We start from the raw sequence: 19,346 nt of genomic DNA, 5'->3' as shown, positions 1-19,346 counted from the left end.
TCCATTATCCTCACAAATAATTGAAAGGCATTGCAACACAGATTCAACAATATTTGGAGAATGCGTTTCAGCTAATGTTTTCAACGAAGGGAATAGTTCAGGCCAAATTTTGAATGGTAATTCAAATTTTGCAATTGTAGAAATTATGCTACATGAACATGTTGAAATAGGTCTATATGCCGAACATAATTGTTTAATAATCTATAAAATAAAAGAAGGAAACAATTTATTTCTGATAGGGTATTCACATACATTATCTTTCAAAGATTGACGATTCTCAAGAGGAAGGCTAAACCATACATTAGTTTGTTCTTGCTCTCCAATGCCCCTCTAATTAAACAACGAAGGCACTACACATGGTTAAATTAATTTTCTAAAAAATGTGCAAAACCATTGCATTTATTGTATTCTTCATTTCGATGCCTGACTGTTGGCGGATGGGTAAACTCTCGCTTTCATTTGTAAATAATGTCAGCAATTGCATCAAATATAAATTCTGAAAGCTAAAATAAATTAATTAAAGAAAAACATGTTTCTTCACACAATATTTGTTGATTTAAAGTTATCCAGCAAAATTATTGACGATTCACGAACTTTGCAATCTAAACGACTTTGAAAAAAATGATTTCATTAAAAGAAAATCAAACCAATAGATATAGCTGATCGCAGCACCTCCGACAGCGAAAATCTTAAATCCATGAAAATAAAATTTTGTAATGGGTAGATCATATTATTTCGATGTCAAATTCAACACACAGCTCTACTGATATCGTAAAAACATTAAAAGGCACGAGGAAAACAGGGACTACAATATGTGGAATTGTTTTTGATGTGTGAAATTTGTTAACTTTTGTGAGATAATTTCCCGATTCATATTTTTTTTTTGCTCTTTGCAACCGTTTGCATGATTTAAATTGTCATCATGAAAAGGGTGGCGTTGTTTTAGCAGGTGATACCCGTGCGACTGCAGATCATATGGTGATGGATAAATCGATTTTCAAGCTTCATTATCTCACTCCAACTATTTATTGTGGAGGGGCAGGTACAGCTACTGATAATGAGCATGGTATGTTGTTTAGCAAGAAATATATTCAGTGACTTTTATTTTTGTAAAAATTTAATTATTCATTTAGTTGCTCAATTGATTTCTTCCCAATTGAGATTGCTTGAACTTAACATGCGACGACCAAGCCGTGTGGAGACAGCTGTTGTTCAAATTAAACGTCATTTATTCCCGTTTGGAAATATTTATAATATCAAAAAAAATTTTTTTATGTCTTTCTCTTTTATGCTTGTGATTTTAATTATTTCGTTGTTGATGCGATATATTTCAGGTATCAAGGACATCTTGGAGTTTACTTTGTTCTTGGAGGATGTGATTATACAGGAGCCCATTTATATTGTATTGCTGCTCATGGGAGCGTTGATAAAGTTAATTTCGCTGTGTTTGTGTTGTTCAAATTCTTTAACAATTCAAATTTTCACATCTTTAAGTGAGGGATCTGGTTCATATGCAGCAATGGGGGTGATTGAATCAAAGTATCACGAGGGAATGACAGAGGAAGAGGCTGTTGAGTTAGCGAAAGAGGCTATTACTGCAGGTATCATTAACGATGAGGGAAGTGGCTTCTTTGTCGATTATGTTGTGATAAGAAAGATTCCGGAACCTCCATATGGAATAACCGAGCAACATCACCATTGTCTTAAGCCTTCACCTCGGCAAGAAAAGATTCCTGGCCTTATGACAGTGAAGAAAGGCGAAACGGGTTTGATTTTTTTTTCTTTACGTTTTCTTAATAAATATTTATTGAAATTATAAACTATGAATAATTTTAATTTCTAAATTGCTTTATATATTCTTTCTTTTAATTTATTATTATTTTTATAATTTGCTTAATTGTTTCAGAAATTATGAAAGAAATAGTTTTCGATTTCGCAACTCATCACGAGACTGTTACAATCAACAAGCCATTCAATGATAAAATTGAACCTGTTGGAGATCTTCAATAGTTATCGAGTTAATTTTCCACTTCTTCTTTTTTCTTATCCCTTTTTTCAATACATCACATCAACATTTTCATCTATACGAACTGAGAATTATGTTTAAATAAAAAATGTAATTCATGAAAATTTACTGATCTTGTAATGATTCCAGTAAAATGGTGAGAATTTATAAATGTATTTTTCATAATATTAACAAAACTTCATTTTTAAAATGATTTGCAGTTGCTTCATTTCTGTGATTTAAAACAATTAATTGATCTGTTCCATATTTGCTTGAATCAATATTTTAGATCGCTTTAATCCCCTGTTGACATTTCGATAAAGTTAAAACTTCATCTATGTCAGGAACTTGGATCGAAAAGGAAAAGCTGTTGCATATTATGGACGAGAAGGGGATGGGCGCAATTGAAGAGTGCGGAGGTCTTGAGAACATCATGAAACAATTGCACACATCTCCAAATGGATTGTCCCAAGATAAAGCAGACTTCAATATTCGAGAGGAAAAGTGTGTACTATTTTTCTAGAATTTTAAATTGTAAAGAAATGCTTGAAATTGTTTTTAAAAAAACGAACTATTTGACTTTTTTATAGATATGGAAAGAATCAATTCCCGCAACCAAAATCAAAGCCATGGATCAAAATGTGGTTGGAGGCCTTCAACGATAAAACACTTATCATTTTGATGGTTTTGGCAGTAATCTCACTCGTTGTTTCAGTCTTCTTTGAGAGCGAGGATGAGATGGGATGGATTGACGGTGTTGCAATTTTGATGACTGTTGTTGTCGTTACTCTTGTTTCGTCAATCAACACATGGTCTCAAGAGAAGCAATTCCAAAAATTAAACGAACGCCAAAAGGACAGAACTCTTCTTGTGATTCGTGATGGAGAAACAATCAAAACTTCAATATTCGATTTGCAAGTTGGAGATATTTTCGTTGTCCAAACTGGAGAAATTCTTCCAGCTGATGGGCTTTGCATTGAATCAAGCGACATCCAATGCAACGAAGCCCCAATGACTGGAGAGTCCGATTTAATTAAAAAGGATCCAACAAATTGCCCATTCCTTTTGTGCGGATGCAAAGTTCAAAATGGTATGGGTAAAATGGTCGTTGTTGCCGTTGGATTGGATACTCAGTTTGGAAAAATTAAGCGTACAATTTTGGAGAATGCACAGGCACGAGAAGATACACCTCTCCAAAAGAAACTCTCGGAGCTTTCTGACAAAATCGGAAACATTGGAATTTATGCTGCTATCGTGACCCTTATTTTGCTGATCTCATTCTGGGGAATTGCATTATACAAGGACAGAGATCTGTGGGATCATGGAAAATATCTCAAAGTTTTGGTTGAATACTTCATTGTTGCTGTGACAATTGTCGTGGTGGCTGTTCCTGAGGGACTTCCACTTGCCGTGACAATTTCATTGGCGTATTCAATGAAGAAGATGCTTACAGATAACAACTTGGTAAGACGTCTGGAATCTTGTGAGACCATGGGTGGTGCCACAACCATCTGCTCAGATAAGACCGGAACATTGACAGAAAACAGAATGACTGTTGCACAGGGATTCTTCAACGGAGAGCACTTCACAAAAGTCAATGACTTGGGAGGCGGGTCAGCTGCCAGCAAGTCATCTGGAAATTCAGCTTCTTCGTCTTCGAAGGGAGGACTTCCTCATAAATATCTGGACCTTCTGTGCGAAGCTATTTCAATGAACTCATCAGCAAACTTGAAAGGAGAAGGCAACAATGTTCAGTATTTAGGCAATGTGACTGAATGTGCTATGCTTCTCTTTGCAAGACAGCTCGGATTCGATTATGACCAGATTAGAGCTGATAATACAACAGTTCAAGCTTTCCCATTCTCGTCTGAAAAGAAGAGAATGACAGTCATCACCGACAAAAAAGATAACTACCGTGTGTTTACAAAGGGAGCAAGCGAGATTGTCTCTGCTCTCTGCACAAAGATGATCGTTGTTGGAGAAAACGGAAAGCCAACTGAAGTGCCGGTTGACAGCAAACTTCGCGAGAAAATCAACACAACCATCCAAAAAATGGCCTCATCCGGTCTCCGCACAATCGCCATCAGTTACAAAGATGTTCCAAAGAGCCAAGTTAAACCAGAAGGACCAAATGGCGAGCTCTACCCAGACAACGCACCACCAGAATTTGGACTGACTCTGATTGGCATCACTGGAATCAAAGATCCACTTCGTGCTGAAGTTGTCCAAGCCATTGAACGCTGCCACGATGCACATGTTGTTGTCAGAATGGTTACTGGTGACAACATCGAGACTGCTAAGCACATTGCTGAAGAAGCAGGCATTTTCGATCCAAAGAACGGTATTGCAATTGAAGGACCAGTGTTCCGTGCCCTGAGCCCAGAAGACAGACAGAGACTGATTCCAAGACTTCAGGTGATGGCTCGCTCATCCCCCATTGACAAGCACACTCTTGTGAGCGCACTGCAGGAAATGGGACATGTTGTGGCTGTTACTGGAGATGGAACAAATGATGCACCAGCTCTGTCAAAATCAGATGTCGGATTTGCAATGGGAATCACTGGAACTGAAGTTGCAAAGGATGCTTCTGCTATTATCATCACTGATGACAACTTCGCATCAATTGTGAAGGCTGCGATGTGGGGAAGAAATGTATATGATTCCATCAGAAAGTTCATCCAATTCCAGCTTACTGTCAATCTTGTTGCTATTGCTATTAATGTCATTGGAGCAGTGTTTGCCATCACTCCTCTGAAAGCGGTGCAGATGCTGTGGGTGAACCTGATTATGGACACATTGGCTGCTTTGGCTCTTGCCACTGAATCACCAACTGAGAAGCTGCTGAAGAGAAAGCCATATGGAAAGAGCGACGAAATCATCTGCGCATCAATGTGGAGAAACATCATCACTGGTGTCATCTACCAGCTTGCTGCTCTTCTTGTGTGCCTCTTCGCCTGGGGAGCTGTTGATCCAACTGTGCCATGCCCGCTGAAAGAAGGAGATGTCATTGAGTGCAGCCACTTGCTCTTCCCACACGGTGTTTGCAGAGAATTCTTGCTGGATCCATCTGTTCGTGTGTTCTCGAAAGAGCACTTCTCATTTGTGTTCAACATGTTCATTTGGATGCAAGTGTTCAATGAGATTGCCTCACGTCGTTGCTACAATGAGCTCAACTTCTTTGACCGTATCTTTGAATCATCCAACTTCATGCTGATTATGATTGCAACAGCTGTGCTCCAATACGCCATCATGACCATTGAGCCTCTTCCATTTATCTTCGGTATCATTCCAATCAGCGCTCGCCTGTGGAAGCTGTCGATCGCCATCGGCTTCGGAATTCTGCCTGTGCAGTTTCTTGTTCGCCTCTTGTTCCGTACTGAGGAGCCATTCCATGGAGAAATCGAGATCAAGCCAGATCCAGGTGTTCCTGCAGGCACATACACCTTGAATGGTGGTGCACCAAAGGGATGCCAAATTAAAGTGCCTGCTCCTCCAAAGCCTGCTACTGCTTCTGCTTCTGCTTCAACAGAAAGCAAAGCCGATGAAGAATCAGCTAAAGCTGCATTGAGTGGAATGGATGCTCCAGCTCCACCAATGAATGAATATGTTCCAATGGGATTTGTTCCTGGAAAGTTGACAATGCAAGAAGTTGCTCAGCTCGCAATAGCTAAACAGAAAGGCGTTAGAGGACCTATGTTCAAATCTAGCTCAGCTCCAGTTGAAGAGAAATTCATGTCTTCTGCTTATTCAGTTTCTGCGAGAAAGTCGGCCTTCATGATGAAATCCGGGAAATTGAACAAATTTAAGATGGCTGCTGCGATGGGTGCTGATAGAATGAAGAAGACTATGCAAAATGAAAAATCTAAATCGCAGTCATCAAAAGAGAAAGAGCAATAAATAATATGTAACATCTTTTTGATTATTTATTTTTTTCCTTTTTATAAGTAACCATTCTTGTTTGCTTTTTTATGTGAAATCGTTGTATTTGTATTTCATAACACCAAAGTGCTGCTTTTGCATCTTTGTTATTTTTGATGCAGTGTTTTTATTGATTAGGATTTTATACATTGGTTTGTGATATTGAGAACAAAAAAAAAACTCAATGCGTTTTTAAATGTACAATATTCAGAAGTATGTACAGAAAATCTTTTGTTTATTTTTGGATTGAATTTTTGATTGAAAAGATCATATACCATAATGAAAAAATGACAATCGTTGAACAATATAAAAAAATATTTGAAGAATATGAAGCTCCGCTAATTCCAACACTTGAAGAGCAATTATCTGTAGAAGAGTTTGTTTATCGGATTTTTAAAGATATAAAGAAGTGTTCTTTTTGCCTTTTACAGAGAAATAATTGATATATTTTTGGTTGGAAAATCAAAGCCGCTGTTTAATAACCGAGTTACAAATATTCAATGCATTGCTCTTTTGGAATTGGTCATGAAAATTCCTTCACTTGAAAAATTAGATTTAAGTTATAATCGGATTGGAGACGAAGTGGCAACAACATTGAGTAGATTTGTTCAAGTTTGTTTCCTTTCTAGTAAAATTGCTTGATTTCAAATTTTGTGTAAAAAGCAACATGAAAATCTTAAATATTTGAATCTCTCTCACAATTTAATTAAAACAGAAGGAATGACAGTGATTACAAATGGATTAAAAACAAATGTTACACTTCAATATCTTGATGTTTCTGGAAATGAAATTGGAAATGAAGGAGGAATGCAACTTGCAGAAATGCTTCAAATGAATTCATCTTTACTCTCCATAAACTTGTCTGATTGTGAACTTGGAGCTGAATCGATGATTGCATTTTCAACTGTTCTTATCACAAACAGAACTTTGCAAGAAATTTGTCTCTCAAATCCTCGCCTCACTTCTCTTCGGGGAGAGACTGTTGTACATTTTGCTTCTATGCTTCAAGTTAACACGACACTGCGCTCTCTGGATTTATCTAAAAATAGTATTCGTGATAGTCATCTTGAACATCTCACAGAAGCACTGAAGCGAAACCACACACTGGAATCTCTTAAACTTCGTGCGTATGACTGCAAATGTTAATTTATTTTGCTTTATTTTGCTTTCATTTTTAATTATAATTATTTAGAAATCAAATAGCTGTTCAAGGTGGTTTTATGATTGGACAAATGCTCAAGATAAAGTGTGCTGCAATTATTTTTTTATGATTCTGTATTTGCAATTTTTGTAACCAAATGTTAGTAAATCCTTGAAATTTCTAGATCTTTCTGCCAATCATATCGGAGATGACGGATGCCGAGAGATAGCTTCGGCTCTTGAAACCAATACGCAATTACAATAGTATGCAAATTTTTATGAAACTTTTCATAAGACTCTCTATGAACTTATTTCTTTTTGAATATTTTTTTTTCCTTTTTTTGTTGAAAACAAATGTGAATTTAAAGTTTGAATATTAGTTTTAATAGCATCAAAGATGCTGGATTATCATCACTTGCAGCAGCTCTTCAAATAAACAAGACCATCAAGTCATTGTTTATGTGGGGAAATACATTTTCTGAGGCTACTGCGGACAAAATGGGACAGGCACTTAAAATTTGTCCTTCTCTTGTTGGTTTGAAATAATTTTTCCGATTGAAAAAAAGTTTTTGATAAAAAATGATTTAAAATTATTTTATAAAAACAATTTATTCCAATTGATTTTCATTTTTTCTTTAATTCTCTTTTCTCAGAAACTGATGTTGTTGTGTGCTACAGCACCATTCTCCAGCCAGATGGCTCAAAGAAGCAATATGTTGATGTGGCTCTTCACAATCCTTGAAACTCAACTTTTATACTTCTTAATTATATTTTATTAATTATTTTTATCAAATTCTCTTTCACACGTTAATCTTGTTCCTCACTTTTTCGCATCCTTTGTATTTATTAACTTCGTCTGTTCATTTCAAATCTTCTGGAACAAATCTGATAGAATATTGCTTTTAAATGGGGAGAAAAGGGAGCGAAAGTGGTTGTTCTGACGTGAATGAGAAAATGGTGAAGTTTGTGTTATGAATAATTGAATGAAATAGCTAAGCTTATAAATTACAAGTTAAAACTTAAAAAAAAAATGTAAATCGTGTGAAAAATAAAATGAAATCTAACAGAAGTGAAAAGGAGCATTAACGAGCTTGTGAGGAGCCAGTTTCCACAATCTTGTTTAACGCTTCGAGTCTGTTTTCCTTAATCGCCAATCTGCTCTCAGTAATGACTCTCTGTTGAGCTTTGCCTCCTGATAAAAATGATAAGAAATTAATAAAAATGTTAATATGGAAACATAAGAAAAGGTTATTAAAAAATTATAATTATAATATCTAATATGTTTTGAATTGATTGACAAACTTCTAAAACGAGAAGCAAATTGTATGACTTTGTTGACCTCTTTCAAGCAAACAAGAAGTTCTTCGTGGTTTTTCTTTCTAATCAAATAGCCTTTCAACAGCTCCTTGTTTTCAGTGTCAAGATTTCCCAGCCATTCTTTCATTGAAACCCTTCGAGAAAAGAAGAAGAAATCATAAAAAATACAAATTCAAAGCATAAAATGAGATAGTAAGAATGACAGACATAAAGAAAGAAAGAAAGAAAGCGAATGAAAATATAAAATACTTCAATAAAAATATACAAAAATGCATTCGCATACATATCTCCAATGAGCCTTGCATCTTCTGCCTTGACAATCGCAACTTTTGCACTGCTTGTGCGTTCTGCTATGTCTGCCGTAAGTTGCATTCGAAGATGGTTTAGATCAACCACACGGCGAAGCGTTGCCTTGAACGCTTCCATTTCTTTGGGGAAATAAGCCAAGCTTTCCATTTCAGTCACTTTGAAGTAATCGAACATGTCCTGAGCTACTTCAGACACAGTCTCCATTGACATGCCGTAGATCATCACCTGAAGGAACACAGATTGTTGGTTGGATAATTTGAAGTTGAAAAAAAATAATCGGTAAATTTTTGAAATAAAGTTATAGAATTATCCAATATGATTTATTGATTTGACATTTAATAATTGAATAGATATAAAATTTTGTATTATTTGAGCAAAGAATTATTGAAGCACACTCTTATTCCGCCTGTTGGATTATTAAATGCAGCAATTGAAAGAGGATCGTTTGCATCACCGAAACACCTGAAGTTCACATTCATTTCTGTTATTTTGGTCTCTTTAACAACCAAAGGAAAAGCTGTTCCTAACCACAGAGCAACCTAAATCCAATGTTGTTGTTCAAATAGAGATTTATAAAATAAAAGTAATTTCATGAGAAAAATGAGAAATTTACATATACATTCAAAAAGAAGGAGGAATAAAAATGAACAATAAATAAATGGATGAATTTTTAATTAATAAATAAAATATAGTTTTGTTTGGATAACACACTCTTTCTATTCTGTCCATCAGCACAAACTGGACATATGAATCCAGCGGAAATGTCTCATTCACACAAACATGCAGCGGAAATCGCTTCATCGTCAGTGTCGCATCAAACACATGGTACATATCGCTGCTTCTGTTTCCTGCAATTACTTTCGCTGTTATCGTGAGTGGCTTGCATTTCGGAGGCATGATGGAGAGATGGACATTCTGCTGTGGCGGATCACAATATCTTTGTTTTTATTAAAGAAAAATGCAAAAAATTTATTTTTGATCATTCAACAAGTAAATTAGTAAAAAAAGTTCGTTGTTGACAATCCAATGATAAATGCATAATAATCAACTTTTTTCAAATTTGAAATATCAGCCACACTTGAAATACGATCCTTGTGGATACAAAATATCTGAAAACAGAATGAGCCCTCTGATGGTCACGTCGTTGTTGGTTGAGCAATGCGCCTCCAGCTGCTTTGTGCTTTCGTTCGTCTTGCAGAACAGTCTGATCGTTGTCTTCGCGGGGATTGCATTAGCCTCTTCGTACGTCTTCTTCTTCGTCGCCTTCACAATCTCCTCCATTTCTGCAATCTGCTTCTCGAGCGATGCCTTTTTGCTGGACAGAAACTCAGCCATTTCAGCGACAGTGCTGTCCAACGCGATGTGTCCGATGCTCTCTTCGTCGTCGTTGCTGAGCGTGAGCGCCTGCTTCACCACTGGCGGAATGTCTGGAAGCGCAATTGTGGATGGCTTGTATCCTCTGAGATGTGGAGTGTGAATGTGAAGGAAGTGAAGGATTAACAAGAAGGGTCATCAAAAGAAATTTGGATGAACAATCAAATGATTTAATGTTGTATTAGAAAGCAATTTTATTTGTTATTTAATGTTAAAAAAAAAAATAAAACTTCTATTAAATATTCAAAAAAAAAGAACAAAGACAGACTTTACAAGACCATTGCGTGTGCAAATTGCGAGACGAGGCTTTTCGCCAATCACAGTCTCCCATTTCGTCATTGCAACAACACTTCCATCTTCAATTTTGCCTGCTGAGAGCACTTCGCCTGTGAGACCGCGTCGTGCCTATTTGTGCAAACAAATGGGAAATTTATGTTTAAATGCATATAAGTTTTTAAAAAAGATTTATTATTTTTATTTTTTAAATAAATAAAATAAAATAAAATATATAACTCAAAATTCAAAGTACCTCCAAAGTTCCATCCTGAAGTGCAATGATAAGCTCATTTTCGCCATCGTTATCGCAATCAAAGGAAGCAATTGCAGTGATGGGCGATGGATACGTGTGTCTCCACATCTGAAGCGAGTCGTGATAAACGCCAGCTGTGTTTTCTCCTATTTGAAACCCGAAATAACCACGGGCCAATGAAACCATCGCACAGACCTGCAAATAATTAAATGAATAAATGAATGAATAAATATATAAATAAATGTTAAAATAAGGAATTCAAAAGAAATTATTTGTTTTTTTAATATTTAGAAATAAATCAATTTGTGTGTTTCGTAACAAAAGAAATAAAAGTATTTCAAGAAGAGAGAAGGAAATAATAAAAGTGCACACATCGTCTGTCTCAGAAATAGCAAAAGACATTTCGTCTCTCTTGAAGAATTGTACACGGCTGTTTGCTGTTGCAACTAGAAGTCCATGATCACCGTTCTAAACAAAAAGCAAGTATTATTTATTCAATTTAAAAAATTAAAAATGCCAGAGTGCCTGATATTTTGGCAAACCTCTGCATTGTAGCTGCACATAGAGACAACATCTTCTCCTGAAAGAAGCCAAGCAGATTCTTCACCAAGTTTATTATATCCCTAAAATTTTTGGTATGAAATGCAGCAATATTAAAACTTTTCCAATCGTTGTAAAGGTCGACATCATACTCGCACAGCTCCATTGCCAGCAGCAAAAATTTGAAGCTCGTCTCCTTCAACTTGAGAATGCAAAGAAATACAATTAACTCCTTCGTGAATCTAAATTAATCGCACAAGATAGCAATTACATTTAATTAGAAAAAAAAACGGTTGTTAATTTGTGTAAATCAAATTTTCACACAGTGACAAAGTAAGTATCAGAATTTAAAACAACATCGTATGCTCGAAGAGTTGTTTCCATTCCGATGGCCAAAATATCATGAGACAAATCTTTGTTCAGCTTTCCAGAAATAAGTCCCGTAACTTTTCCATTTATGCTCAAAGTTCTCAGTTCTGAACTTCCCTCTGCAATATCAGACACCTTTTCTTCAAATGTCGTATGAGGAGTGTATATCAAAACTTTTCCTCCTTCCGTTGAGCAAACAAGTGACGTTGCATTCTCTTCAACTATTTAAAAAACAAGTTAGCACCAGAAAGAAAGCAGTATTCGAAAAATTATATGTGATAAAAAAAAGTGAAATAGTTTATCAAAGAAAAAGTGAATACATCTTCCACTCGTCACATGTTCAATTTTTGCAGAGAGGTTAAGCTGAAACGATGGTAGTTGAAAAAAATCCATTCAATCTGGATAAAAAATGCAAAAACTGTTTGTGATCAACCCATGATATCACACAAAGAAATTTTATAATTTTTTCTAAAAACTGTTTAAACTGATATTCACAAATGCAGACTTCAGACAACTAATATTAATTCTTTCATTCGAAATTGTGCGTGCAAAGAAATCAGAAAAAAAAATCATTACATATAGGAATTAAAAAGTTGGCTAAAAAATCAACGAAATTTTGTTGTTATTTGAAATTTTCTAAAATTAAATGTTTATAGTACAATGTACATCCATATGGAAATAAATAAATAATATCTATAAATATATATAATAACTGCTAATATTTTTTTTCCAATTCAATAAGGATTTATTCTCTTCCCAGTTCCAAGTGGTGAAAAAGGGTTCACAGAAGCCCACATAAGTGCTTCGCTCAATGAGATCAAAGTTGATCCATCCTCCAAACAGAAGCACTGTCCATCAATTGGAAGCTGTGTGAAGAACGAGATGCCGTCTGCTGTCAGGGTGCCTCCAGAAGGAATGCACGAGCCAAGAGGCAGTAGATGCAGAGAAGAGTGAATATTGCTCTCGCTGCATTCATTCAGCTGCTTCTGCAAGCGTGTCAATATGTCTGCAAGTGAGCATTTCGTGTAAATTGCATGTGAACTGCCTTCTGCTGATGTGCTGGAGGTGCTGTTTGGTGACTCTCCAGACTGGCAAAGTGGGAGCGATGAAATTGTCAATCTTCCTATTTCTTCAGCAGAGTTATTCACTTTTTTTTTCAACGATGCAACAGATTGTTGCGAAGGATAGCAAATGTTCAACAACTTGAATAACGAACTGTCAACAGCTATGTTCATTTCCTTGTCAACCAAGCATTTTGTAGCTTGCTCCAGCAGATGTGGCACAATCTGTGCATAACCTTTCCAATCCCCAGTAATTGCACCAACCAAACAAGAGTAAATAAAAAGTTCTTTTTTGATTTGTTCATCAACAGCGCACATGTCAGAACAGCCAAGCCATAAGAGAATATTTTGAAGCGCTTTCAGCTCCCATTCCTCTTGTGCAAATTGCTTTCTGAGTAGATCCAATCCAAACTGTGCTGCTTTCATATTCATCTGAGAAAGAACAGATGCAACAAGCGGAACTAATTCCTCTCCAACTTCTTGTTGAAGCTCAGTAACAATATCATCGTGGGGTAAAGTCTCTGAAATTTCAATGGATGCAATACGAGAATATTCTTCAATTGAGTGAATGCTTGCTTTCTTGTAAAAAGCAGCTGTTTCATCTTGTTTGTGCATATTGCCATATCTGGCGCATAGGATCATCGCCCACGTTTTGTTTGATAGCTCATTTGTTCTGCATTTCTTAACCATCTCTAGTGCTTCTTCCCACAACCCAAGCTTTTCGCATCTCATCATAAGTGCATTTATTGTCAAAGATGAAATCGGCTTTTTTAAAATTGTCGCTAAGCATATCGCCAGCTCTATTTCGCCGCTCTGTGACAAGCAAAAGATTGCATTGTCCATTTCATCTGAAGCAACAAAGCAGCATGCAGCCATCACTGGATGCCCACGCCTTGCGAATTCAGAGGCCAAAGCTCTGTAAATCGCAGCAGGCTTTTGAGAAGCCAGACGCAACGACATATTCTGCTTCACTTTCAAACTCGACAAAAATGATGCACATTTTGGTGTTCCAAAAGTGATATTTGATGGGATCTTACACAAAATAAAACGAGAATCTTTTTTCATTTCTTTGCTCTGAATCACATTTATTGTCTGCAAGGACCAATCACAGCGACATTTCTCATCAATAACTCCCACAGAAGCACGCAAACCAGAATCACTTTCTGCATTAAATGAATGGAATGCACTTGCAAGTGCGATAGCCTCCACACTCATCTTCTTCTCCAAACAGATTTTTATTGCCCTGTCAATACATCCTGCAGCAACAAGCAGTCCAATCAGCTCGTCATCGCACTTTCCTTTATATTCCGCGTCGTCTGCTGCCCTCAAAGCCAGAGAGCGCCAATATCCAATGGAAACAGCAGGGGCGACGGAAAGTGCTTTCCACCAGAGTCCAGCTGACACCAGCTCTTCGCAATAGCACTGGAGATTTCCAGACGCCAAAGAGTATTCCAAGATTTGTGAATGGATCTGCTTTGATGACTTTGTCGACAAAGAAGCATTTGATTGCCTTGAAGCAATTGGAGCAGTTGAAGGCAGTGAGGTGAATGATGATTGAAGTGAAGATGTGGATGAAGTGTTTGACAAACAAGTTGATGAAGAAGAGGCTGACAATGAATTGGGTTTTGAATTAGATGAAGATGAGGCAGAATTCTCTGTTTTTATTTGAGATGATACGCCTAATCGTGCCTTTGCTGATGCGACTGGAGTTTTTCTTTTCTCTATCATCAGATCTACTTCGCTCTGATACAATTTTTGTATTCCTTCCACAGTAGCAAAATTGTGAGGAAGCAACGAAGCAGACAGGCTCATGGCGTCTTTTGCATCTTCTGTTTGAAGCTGGGAAAACAGCTCAAACAGCTGCGGAGCCCCGCATGGTGGAAACAGATGATATGCAATTGTTCTGAAGTATGACGCAGATTGAAATCGGAGCTTCGCAAGTTTTTGAACGAGCATCCGAGGAAAAGTTCCAGAAAGCTCCTGATAGCTGACATTCTGCAGAGTGTTTGCTTTAACCTGCTTTTTGATTGACAAAGGCGAGATTGGTTTGGATTTACAAAGCGAACTGTCATTGAATGAAGAAGACGATAATAATAAAGAGGAGGAAGAGGAAGAGGAAGATAGCTCATTCATGTGAGAATCATTTCTTCTGCTTCTTTCAACCGCATCTGCTGATAATGTCTCATTCGCCTCTGACCCAAAAGGTACAACATCATCAGCACACTTTGCCACAGGACAGCGCAATTCATCCACACTATCCGCTCCTACTCCCATCATCAGCTTCATTCGAACTGCATCTGACCCTGCATCGTGCCAGAACCTCAGAGTGTTGTCTGCCGAAGCGCTGAGAATGAAAAACGGTCTTTTTGGGTGGATGTCGATAGATGTCACTTCGCTCACGTGTTTGTTCACAACACACAGACATTGTGCTTTGCTCACATCAAACACATGAATTGAGCCATCGACGCAGCCAGCATACAAAACAGTGGATATCACTGGAGACCATTTAAGCGCAGTTATTTTGAGCATTTCGCCTTTTAACGTCACGCAGGATGGTTCAACAAAAGAAAAGGAAGAAGAAGGAGATGGAGATGGAGAAGAAGAGGGAGAGGGAGATGAAGATGGAGATGGTGACCGAGAAGGAGACGGTGAAGATGCTAAGTTTGTGCAATGGCTTGTATTCCAGACTCGGATGGAGTGATCCTGTGATCCGCTGGCCAGAAGCCCTGGAACAAGAGGCGACCATGCCAGTGCTGTCACGCTGCCTGTGTGTCCTCTGAGATAGAGTTGGGAACTGATGCGAGTGAAACATCTGGAAGGAGCAGATAAAGATGATGTGGCTTGTGTGCTTGATGTGGAAGAAACTGATAAGGAAGCAGAGGAAGATGCCCTCTTCATACTATTTTCTGCTTCTTCTTTCGCATTGTCTTGCTCCCTTGCTGTTTTTGTTGAAGCCAACATAAACAACCGCACAACTCCGTCTGCACACCCAGCAGCCAGCATGTTTGCACGGAGCGGGCACCACGCAGAACACATGCTGTGATCTGGAAGTGTAAACCGCATCTGAATCTTCCCCGTTTCTCCGCTGACAACATAGCAGATCCCGCTCTCTGTTGTAACGCAGATAGCATTGAAAACCGGGTCTGGATTCCATTCTACGTGAAGCACTTTCTTTGTCTCGCTCACCTGAGCTTCCCAAACGAGTCTATTTGTCCTCGTGTTGACACACTCCACTTTCCCGCTTGCCCCGCCAGCTGCGACACAACCATCATTTCTATTAGACCATGAGACATTCGAAAGCGCGCCTATCTTTCCCTTGAAGAAGCTGAGCATCTTGCGCGTTTCTGCATCCCACACACGCACACCTCCTTCAACGCCGGCTGTTGCAAACAATTTCTCGTTCTTTGGGTGGAAGCTCACTGAACATATTTCATCGCTGTGGCCCTGGGGGAACTTGTACAAGCACAGCGCACGGCGAACATCGAACACAGACACAGATCCATCGACGAATGTGCAGAGCATCCGACAATTAGTTTGACGGCTGGACTGAACATGCTCACTTAACTCCTTCTGAGCAGATCGTTGTGGCACTCCATCAAAACCGGGTGCAGTGGGTCCCAAAGAGATTCCCTCGCGCAACTGGGATGTGGATGGATGCTTCTCAAGCTGTTTGTCGTCTGTTCTGCTGGAAGCTTGCGATTGTTTCCCGTTTGATGCACCGCAACTGAGAAAAGTTATGAATCTGCAGCCACACGAGTGAAGAAGCATCTGCCGTCGCGGCTGTGGATTGGACACGTTCCAAAGCAGAATGTTTCCGTTCCTTGTTGATGCTGATACAAAATTTCCTGGCTCTCCAGGAATCCAGTAAAGTGTGATTGTTCCAGGTGGCTGCCTTTGAAATAACATGACTTCATGATCAGTGCTATTTTCTGTATCAAACAGCCCTATAAGTCCAGAAGTAGTTGCGGCAATAAAAAAGTTGGAAGAAAACTCATCCCTGAATCATTGATAATGGATCATTTGAAACAAAACAAAAATATAGGGAAAATCTGAAAAAAAGAATAATAAATTGAATGAAACCATTTCAAATCACATATGCAAGAAGCGCTATCAGCACCCACTGAAAACGAAACGGTGCGCATTTCTTGTTCAAAGATATTTGATTTTATAATGATATTTCCTTCATTTGTTGCAAATGCGCATTTATTTGTATTTATGTGATTAAATCTAAAAAATTTAATCAAAGATGGAACGAATTGAATTTGCTCTTGATCACCACATTTATTTATTTGTAAAATTCCAAATTGATCCTTTTCATCTTTCACAAACATCTCGTCTTTTTGACTTTGCGACCAATTCATTTGTTCAAATGAATGATTACAAACTGCGCAAATCACAACACGTTGGGTTAATATGTTCCAAATACATAATGTGTGATTCTCGTAGCTTACAGCAATGTATTCCTCATTAAATGGAGACCTTTCGACAGAATTCGAAATTGTATTTTAAAAATTTCAAAATTAAAAAAATAAAAAATAATTGAAACCATGCTATTGAATTAATTGCACCATTAGACGTATTTAAAAGATGTATTAGATCGTAATTTTTTGCGTCTATTATTGATACGGCTCTTGATGAGCAAATAGCAATAAATTTCTGTGAACGCGATAATGAAGAACAAATATGAATTTGTGATCCTGGTCTTATAAATGATGTTTGCTTCTTTGCATACAAATAAGTTCACAACAAAAATGAAGTAAGTTAAACAACACAACAAACCAACATGCAAAAAACAAAAATTTGATTTAATTAATTATGGCTCATTGAAAAAACTGGAAACGAAATATCAACAATCAAAATGTTTCCTTCTATTGTTAAATGCGGTTTTTGCTTCACTTTATGTGCTGTGAGTGAACATATTTATATAAACAGTGATTTCATTCAAAAAACTATTTAATGCAAACAGATGATGAACCAAAAAATAATGAAAATGAGAATTTTTACAACCTAATTTATAATTTTTCATAAAAAAATAAAAATTTGCATTCGAATTTATTATTTTCGCATCCGAACTGAAAAAATCTTCTGTTTTCAAAAGAATAAAGATTATTTGAAATTTTTTAAATTTTTAGGGAAAAATTAAAGATTTCAGAAAATTTTCTCACGCGCATGAAAATAACAACAACACAAATTAATTTCCATTTCAAATGAGAAAATATGATATTCACAGAATTTCGTGAGATAGTGAACAAAATTTTGTTAAGGTCTGAACAATTAATATTTCTAATTCAAAAATTATTCTTTCTTTTGAAAAAACAACTAATTAGTTTGCAAATTTTCCATTTTGAACTCAATAGTTTTCATTTTGTTTGTAAAATCATTATATTTACTGAGAATTTTATTTTATGAATGATAAAAATTTTCATTTTGAATAATTATTGGTGTAATGTGAATAATTATAAAGGTTATTTCAAAAGGATTCAAAAATGATTTCAATTTTTGCTCACTTTTGCAAGTTTAATCATTGATAAGTTTTTCTTGTGAAAAATCGTTTACAAAAAAAGAATAATGGATTGTGCAAAAAAATACGGACATAGCAAAAAATACCTAACAAGATCATTTTCTTTCTTGCCGCAACACGAATTATTTTGCAAAATTTCCTCAAAACGCATTTTTTTTCAATGCTAACTCTTTTGATATTCAAAACAAACATTTTCAGTGGGATGTTATTTTTGAATCCATATTTTTTCTGAGAAAAAATAACGGTTTGAAAATAAACTTTGAATATTAATCAATAAACACTTGATAGATATAACTCCATCCGAAATTTTTTATAAATGAAATATATTCTCATTCATCTTCATTTGAGACAATTGTTGTGTTTTTTCTTTTTGAAAGAATAAATATTCTACAAAAAAAATGAAACCTATGAAGAATCAACACTCCGAAAAAACTTATGATTTCTAAAACAATCACACTTAAACTCAGATGGGGGAAAATACGGACTTTCAAGCTTTTTTTGCTCAAAACATTTAATAATTTGCTTCTCGTATAACTTTATATCACTTTCTTGGATTTTTAATAAAATTTGATTTTCATATCTGCAAACAGGCATCGTAGAAATCAGAACATGAAGCTTTGTGACATTTCAAGAAACTCAAAAAATGGATCCAATTATATTGTGTTTTTTTAATTTCAAAAAGTTAATGAAAAGTGCAAATTTTTTCAATGTCAATGCCTGAAGAAAAATATTTTGCCCCAGACAAACAATAAAAAACAATTAGAGGATACAAAAAGAGCAAGAGTGGATAAATTCGGATGAAAAAAAATATTTAATTCAGTTTTATAAATTGTTGCATATAACTTTTTTTGATTGAATATTGCATTATTTCTTTAATGTGTGTTGTATGCATTTGAAAGTTTTCAGATTCCAATATTGCTGATTTTTTCAGAAAAGAAAAAATTTTTTGTGTTCATTCACAAATAATTAAAATTGGGGTTCAATTTCTCAACATTTTCACAATAAATGGGACAAAATATTTCGCTTCAGGCATTTTCATTGAAAAATTATGCACTTTTTATTGACTTTCAGAGATCAAAAAACACAATAAGAATTGGTCCATTTTTTGAATTTCGTGAAATGTTGGAAAACTCGATGTTTTGATTTCAACGATGCCTGTTTACGGATTTGAAAATCAAATTTATTTTGAAATCTGATAAAGTTTAAAAATGTTAAAAGTGAAACAATTTTTTCAAGCTTTGTGCATAAAAAGCTTGAAAGAAC

General features: G+C 36.3%; 5 protein-coding genes across 5 annotated transcripts; 3 read left to right on the top strand and 2 right to left on the bottom strand.

Annotated features, from left to right (window-relative positions):
* The first annotated feature begins 727 nt into the window (after positions 1-727).
* MONOS_8491 (putative Proteasome subunit beta type-7-B) lies at positions 728-2,132 on the top strand. Its single transcript, XM_067878907.1, has 6 exons — positions 728-831; positions 931-1,066; positions 1,134-1,236; positions 1,335-1,445; positions 1,495-1,766; positions 1,907-2,132. The coding sequence occupies exons 1-6, from the start codon at positions 739-741 to the stop codon at positions 2,008-2,010; spliced, it is 819 nt and encodes a 272-aa protein (XP_067723632.1). The 5' UTR covers positions 728-738; the 3' UTR covers positions 2,011-2,132.
* A 210-nt stretch (positions 2,133-2,342) lies between these two features.
* Positions 2,343-6,150, top strand: MONOS_8492 (P-type ATPase (P-ATPase) Superfamily Protein; the record flags this gene model as incomplete). Its single annotated transcript, XM_067878908.1, has 2 exons — positions 2,343-2,509; positions 2,596-6,150. The coding sequence occupies 2 exons, from the start codon at positions 2,343-2,345 to the stop codon at positions 5,900-5,902; spliced, it is 3,474 nt and encodes a 1,157-aa protein (XP_067723631.1). The 3' UTR covers positions 5,903-6,150.
* Positions 6,151-6,201: 51 nt separating this feature from the next.
* On the top strand, positions 6,202-7,974 carry MONOS_8493 (uncharacterized protein). Its single transcript, XM_067878909.1, has 7 exons — positions 6,202-6,299; positions 6,355-6,535; positions 6,587-7,050; positions 7,116-7,169; positions 7,229-7,327; positions 7,432-7,598; positions 7,717-7,974. Exons 1-7 carry the CDS (start codon positions 6,211-6,213, stop codon positions 7,803-7,805), a joined length of 1,143 nt encoding a protein of 380 aa, XP_067723630.1. The 5' UTR covers positions 6,202-6,210; the 3' UTR covers positions 7,806-7,974.
* A 171-nt stretch (positions 7,975-8,145) lies between these two features.
* MONOS_8494 (putative Bardet-Biedl syndrome 2 protein) lies at positions 8,146-11,894 on the bottom strand (the record flags this gene model as incomplete). Its single annotated transcript, XM_067878910.1, has 13 exons — positions 8,146-8,255; positions 8,366-8,514; positions 8,664-8,914; positions 9,085-9,228; positions 9,401-9,626; positions 9,768-10,148; positions 10,332-10,468; positions 10,593-10,787; positions 10,965-11,060; positions 11,135-11,215; positions 11,285-11,374; positions 11,457-11,722; positions 11,822-11,894. The coding sequence occupies 13 exons, from the start codon at positions 11,892-11,894 to the stop codon at positions 8,146-8,148; spliced, it is 2,199 nt and encodes a 732-aa protein (XP_067723629.1).
* A 112-nt stretch (positions 11,895-12,006) lies between these two features.
* On the bottom strand, positions 12,007-17,379 carry MONOS_8495 (putative WD repeat domain 17). The gene is made up of 4 exons (XM_067878911.1): positions 17,342-17,379; positions 17,109-17,284; positions 16,643-17,041; positions 12,007-16,559 (listed from the first exon to the last, which is right to left on the bottom strand). The coding sequence occupies exons 1-4, from the start codon at positions 17,345-17,347 to the stop codon at positions 12,236-12,238; spliced, it is 4,905 nt and encodes a 1,634-aa protein (XP_067723628.1). The 5' UTR covers positions 17,348-17,379; the 3' UTR covers positions 12,007-12,235.
* Positions 17,380-19,346: the final 1,967 nt, after the last annotated feature.

Source organism: Monocercomonoides exilis, assembly GCF_001643675.1.
Source record: "Monocercomonoides exilis strain PA203 chromosome Unknown scaffold36-1065637, whole genome shotgun sequence".
Classification (NCBI taxonomy): domain Eukaryota; phylum Preaxostyla; order Oxymonadida; family Polymastigidae; genus Monocercomonoides; species Monocercomonoides exilis.
This window is presented reverse-complemented; position numbering and strand designations above follow the sequence as displayed.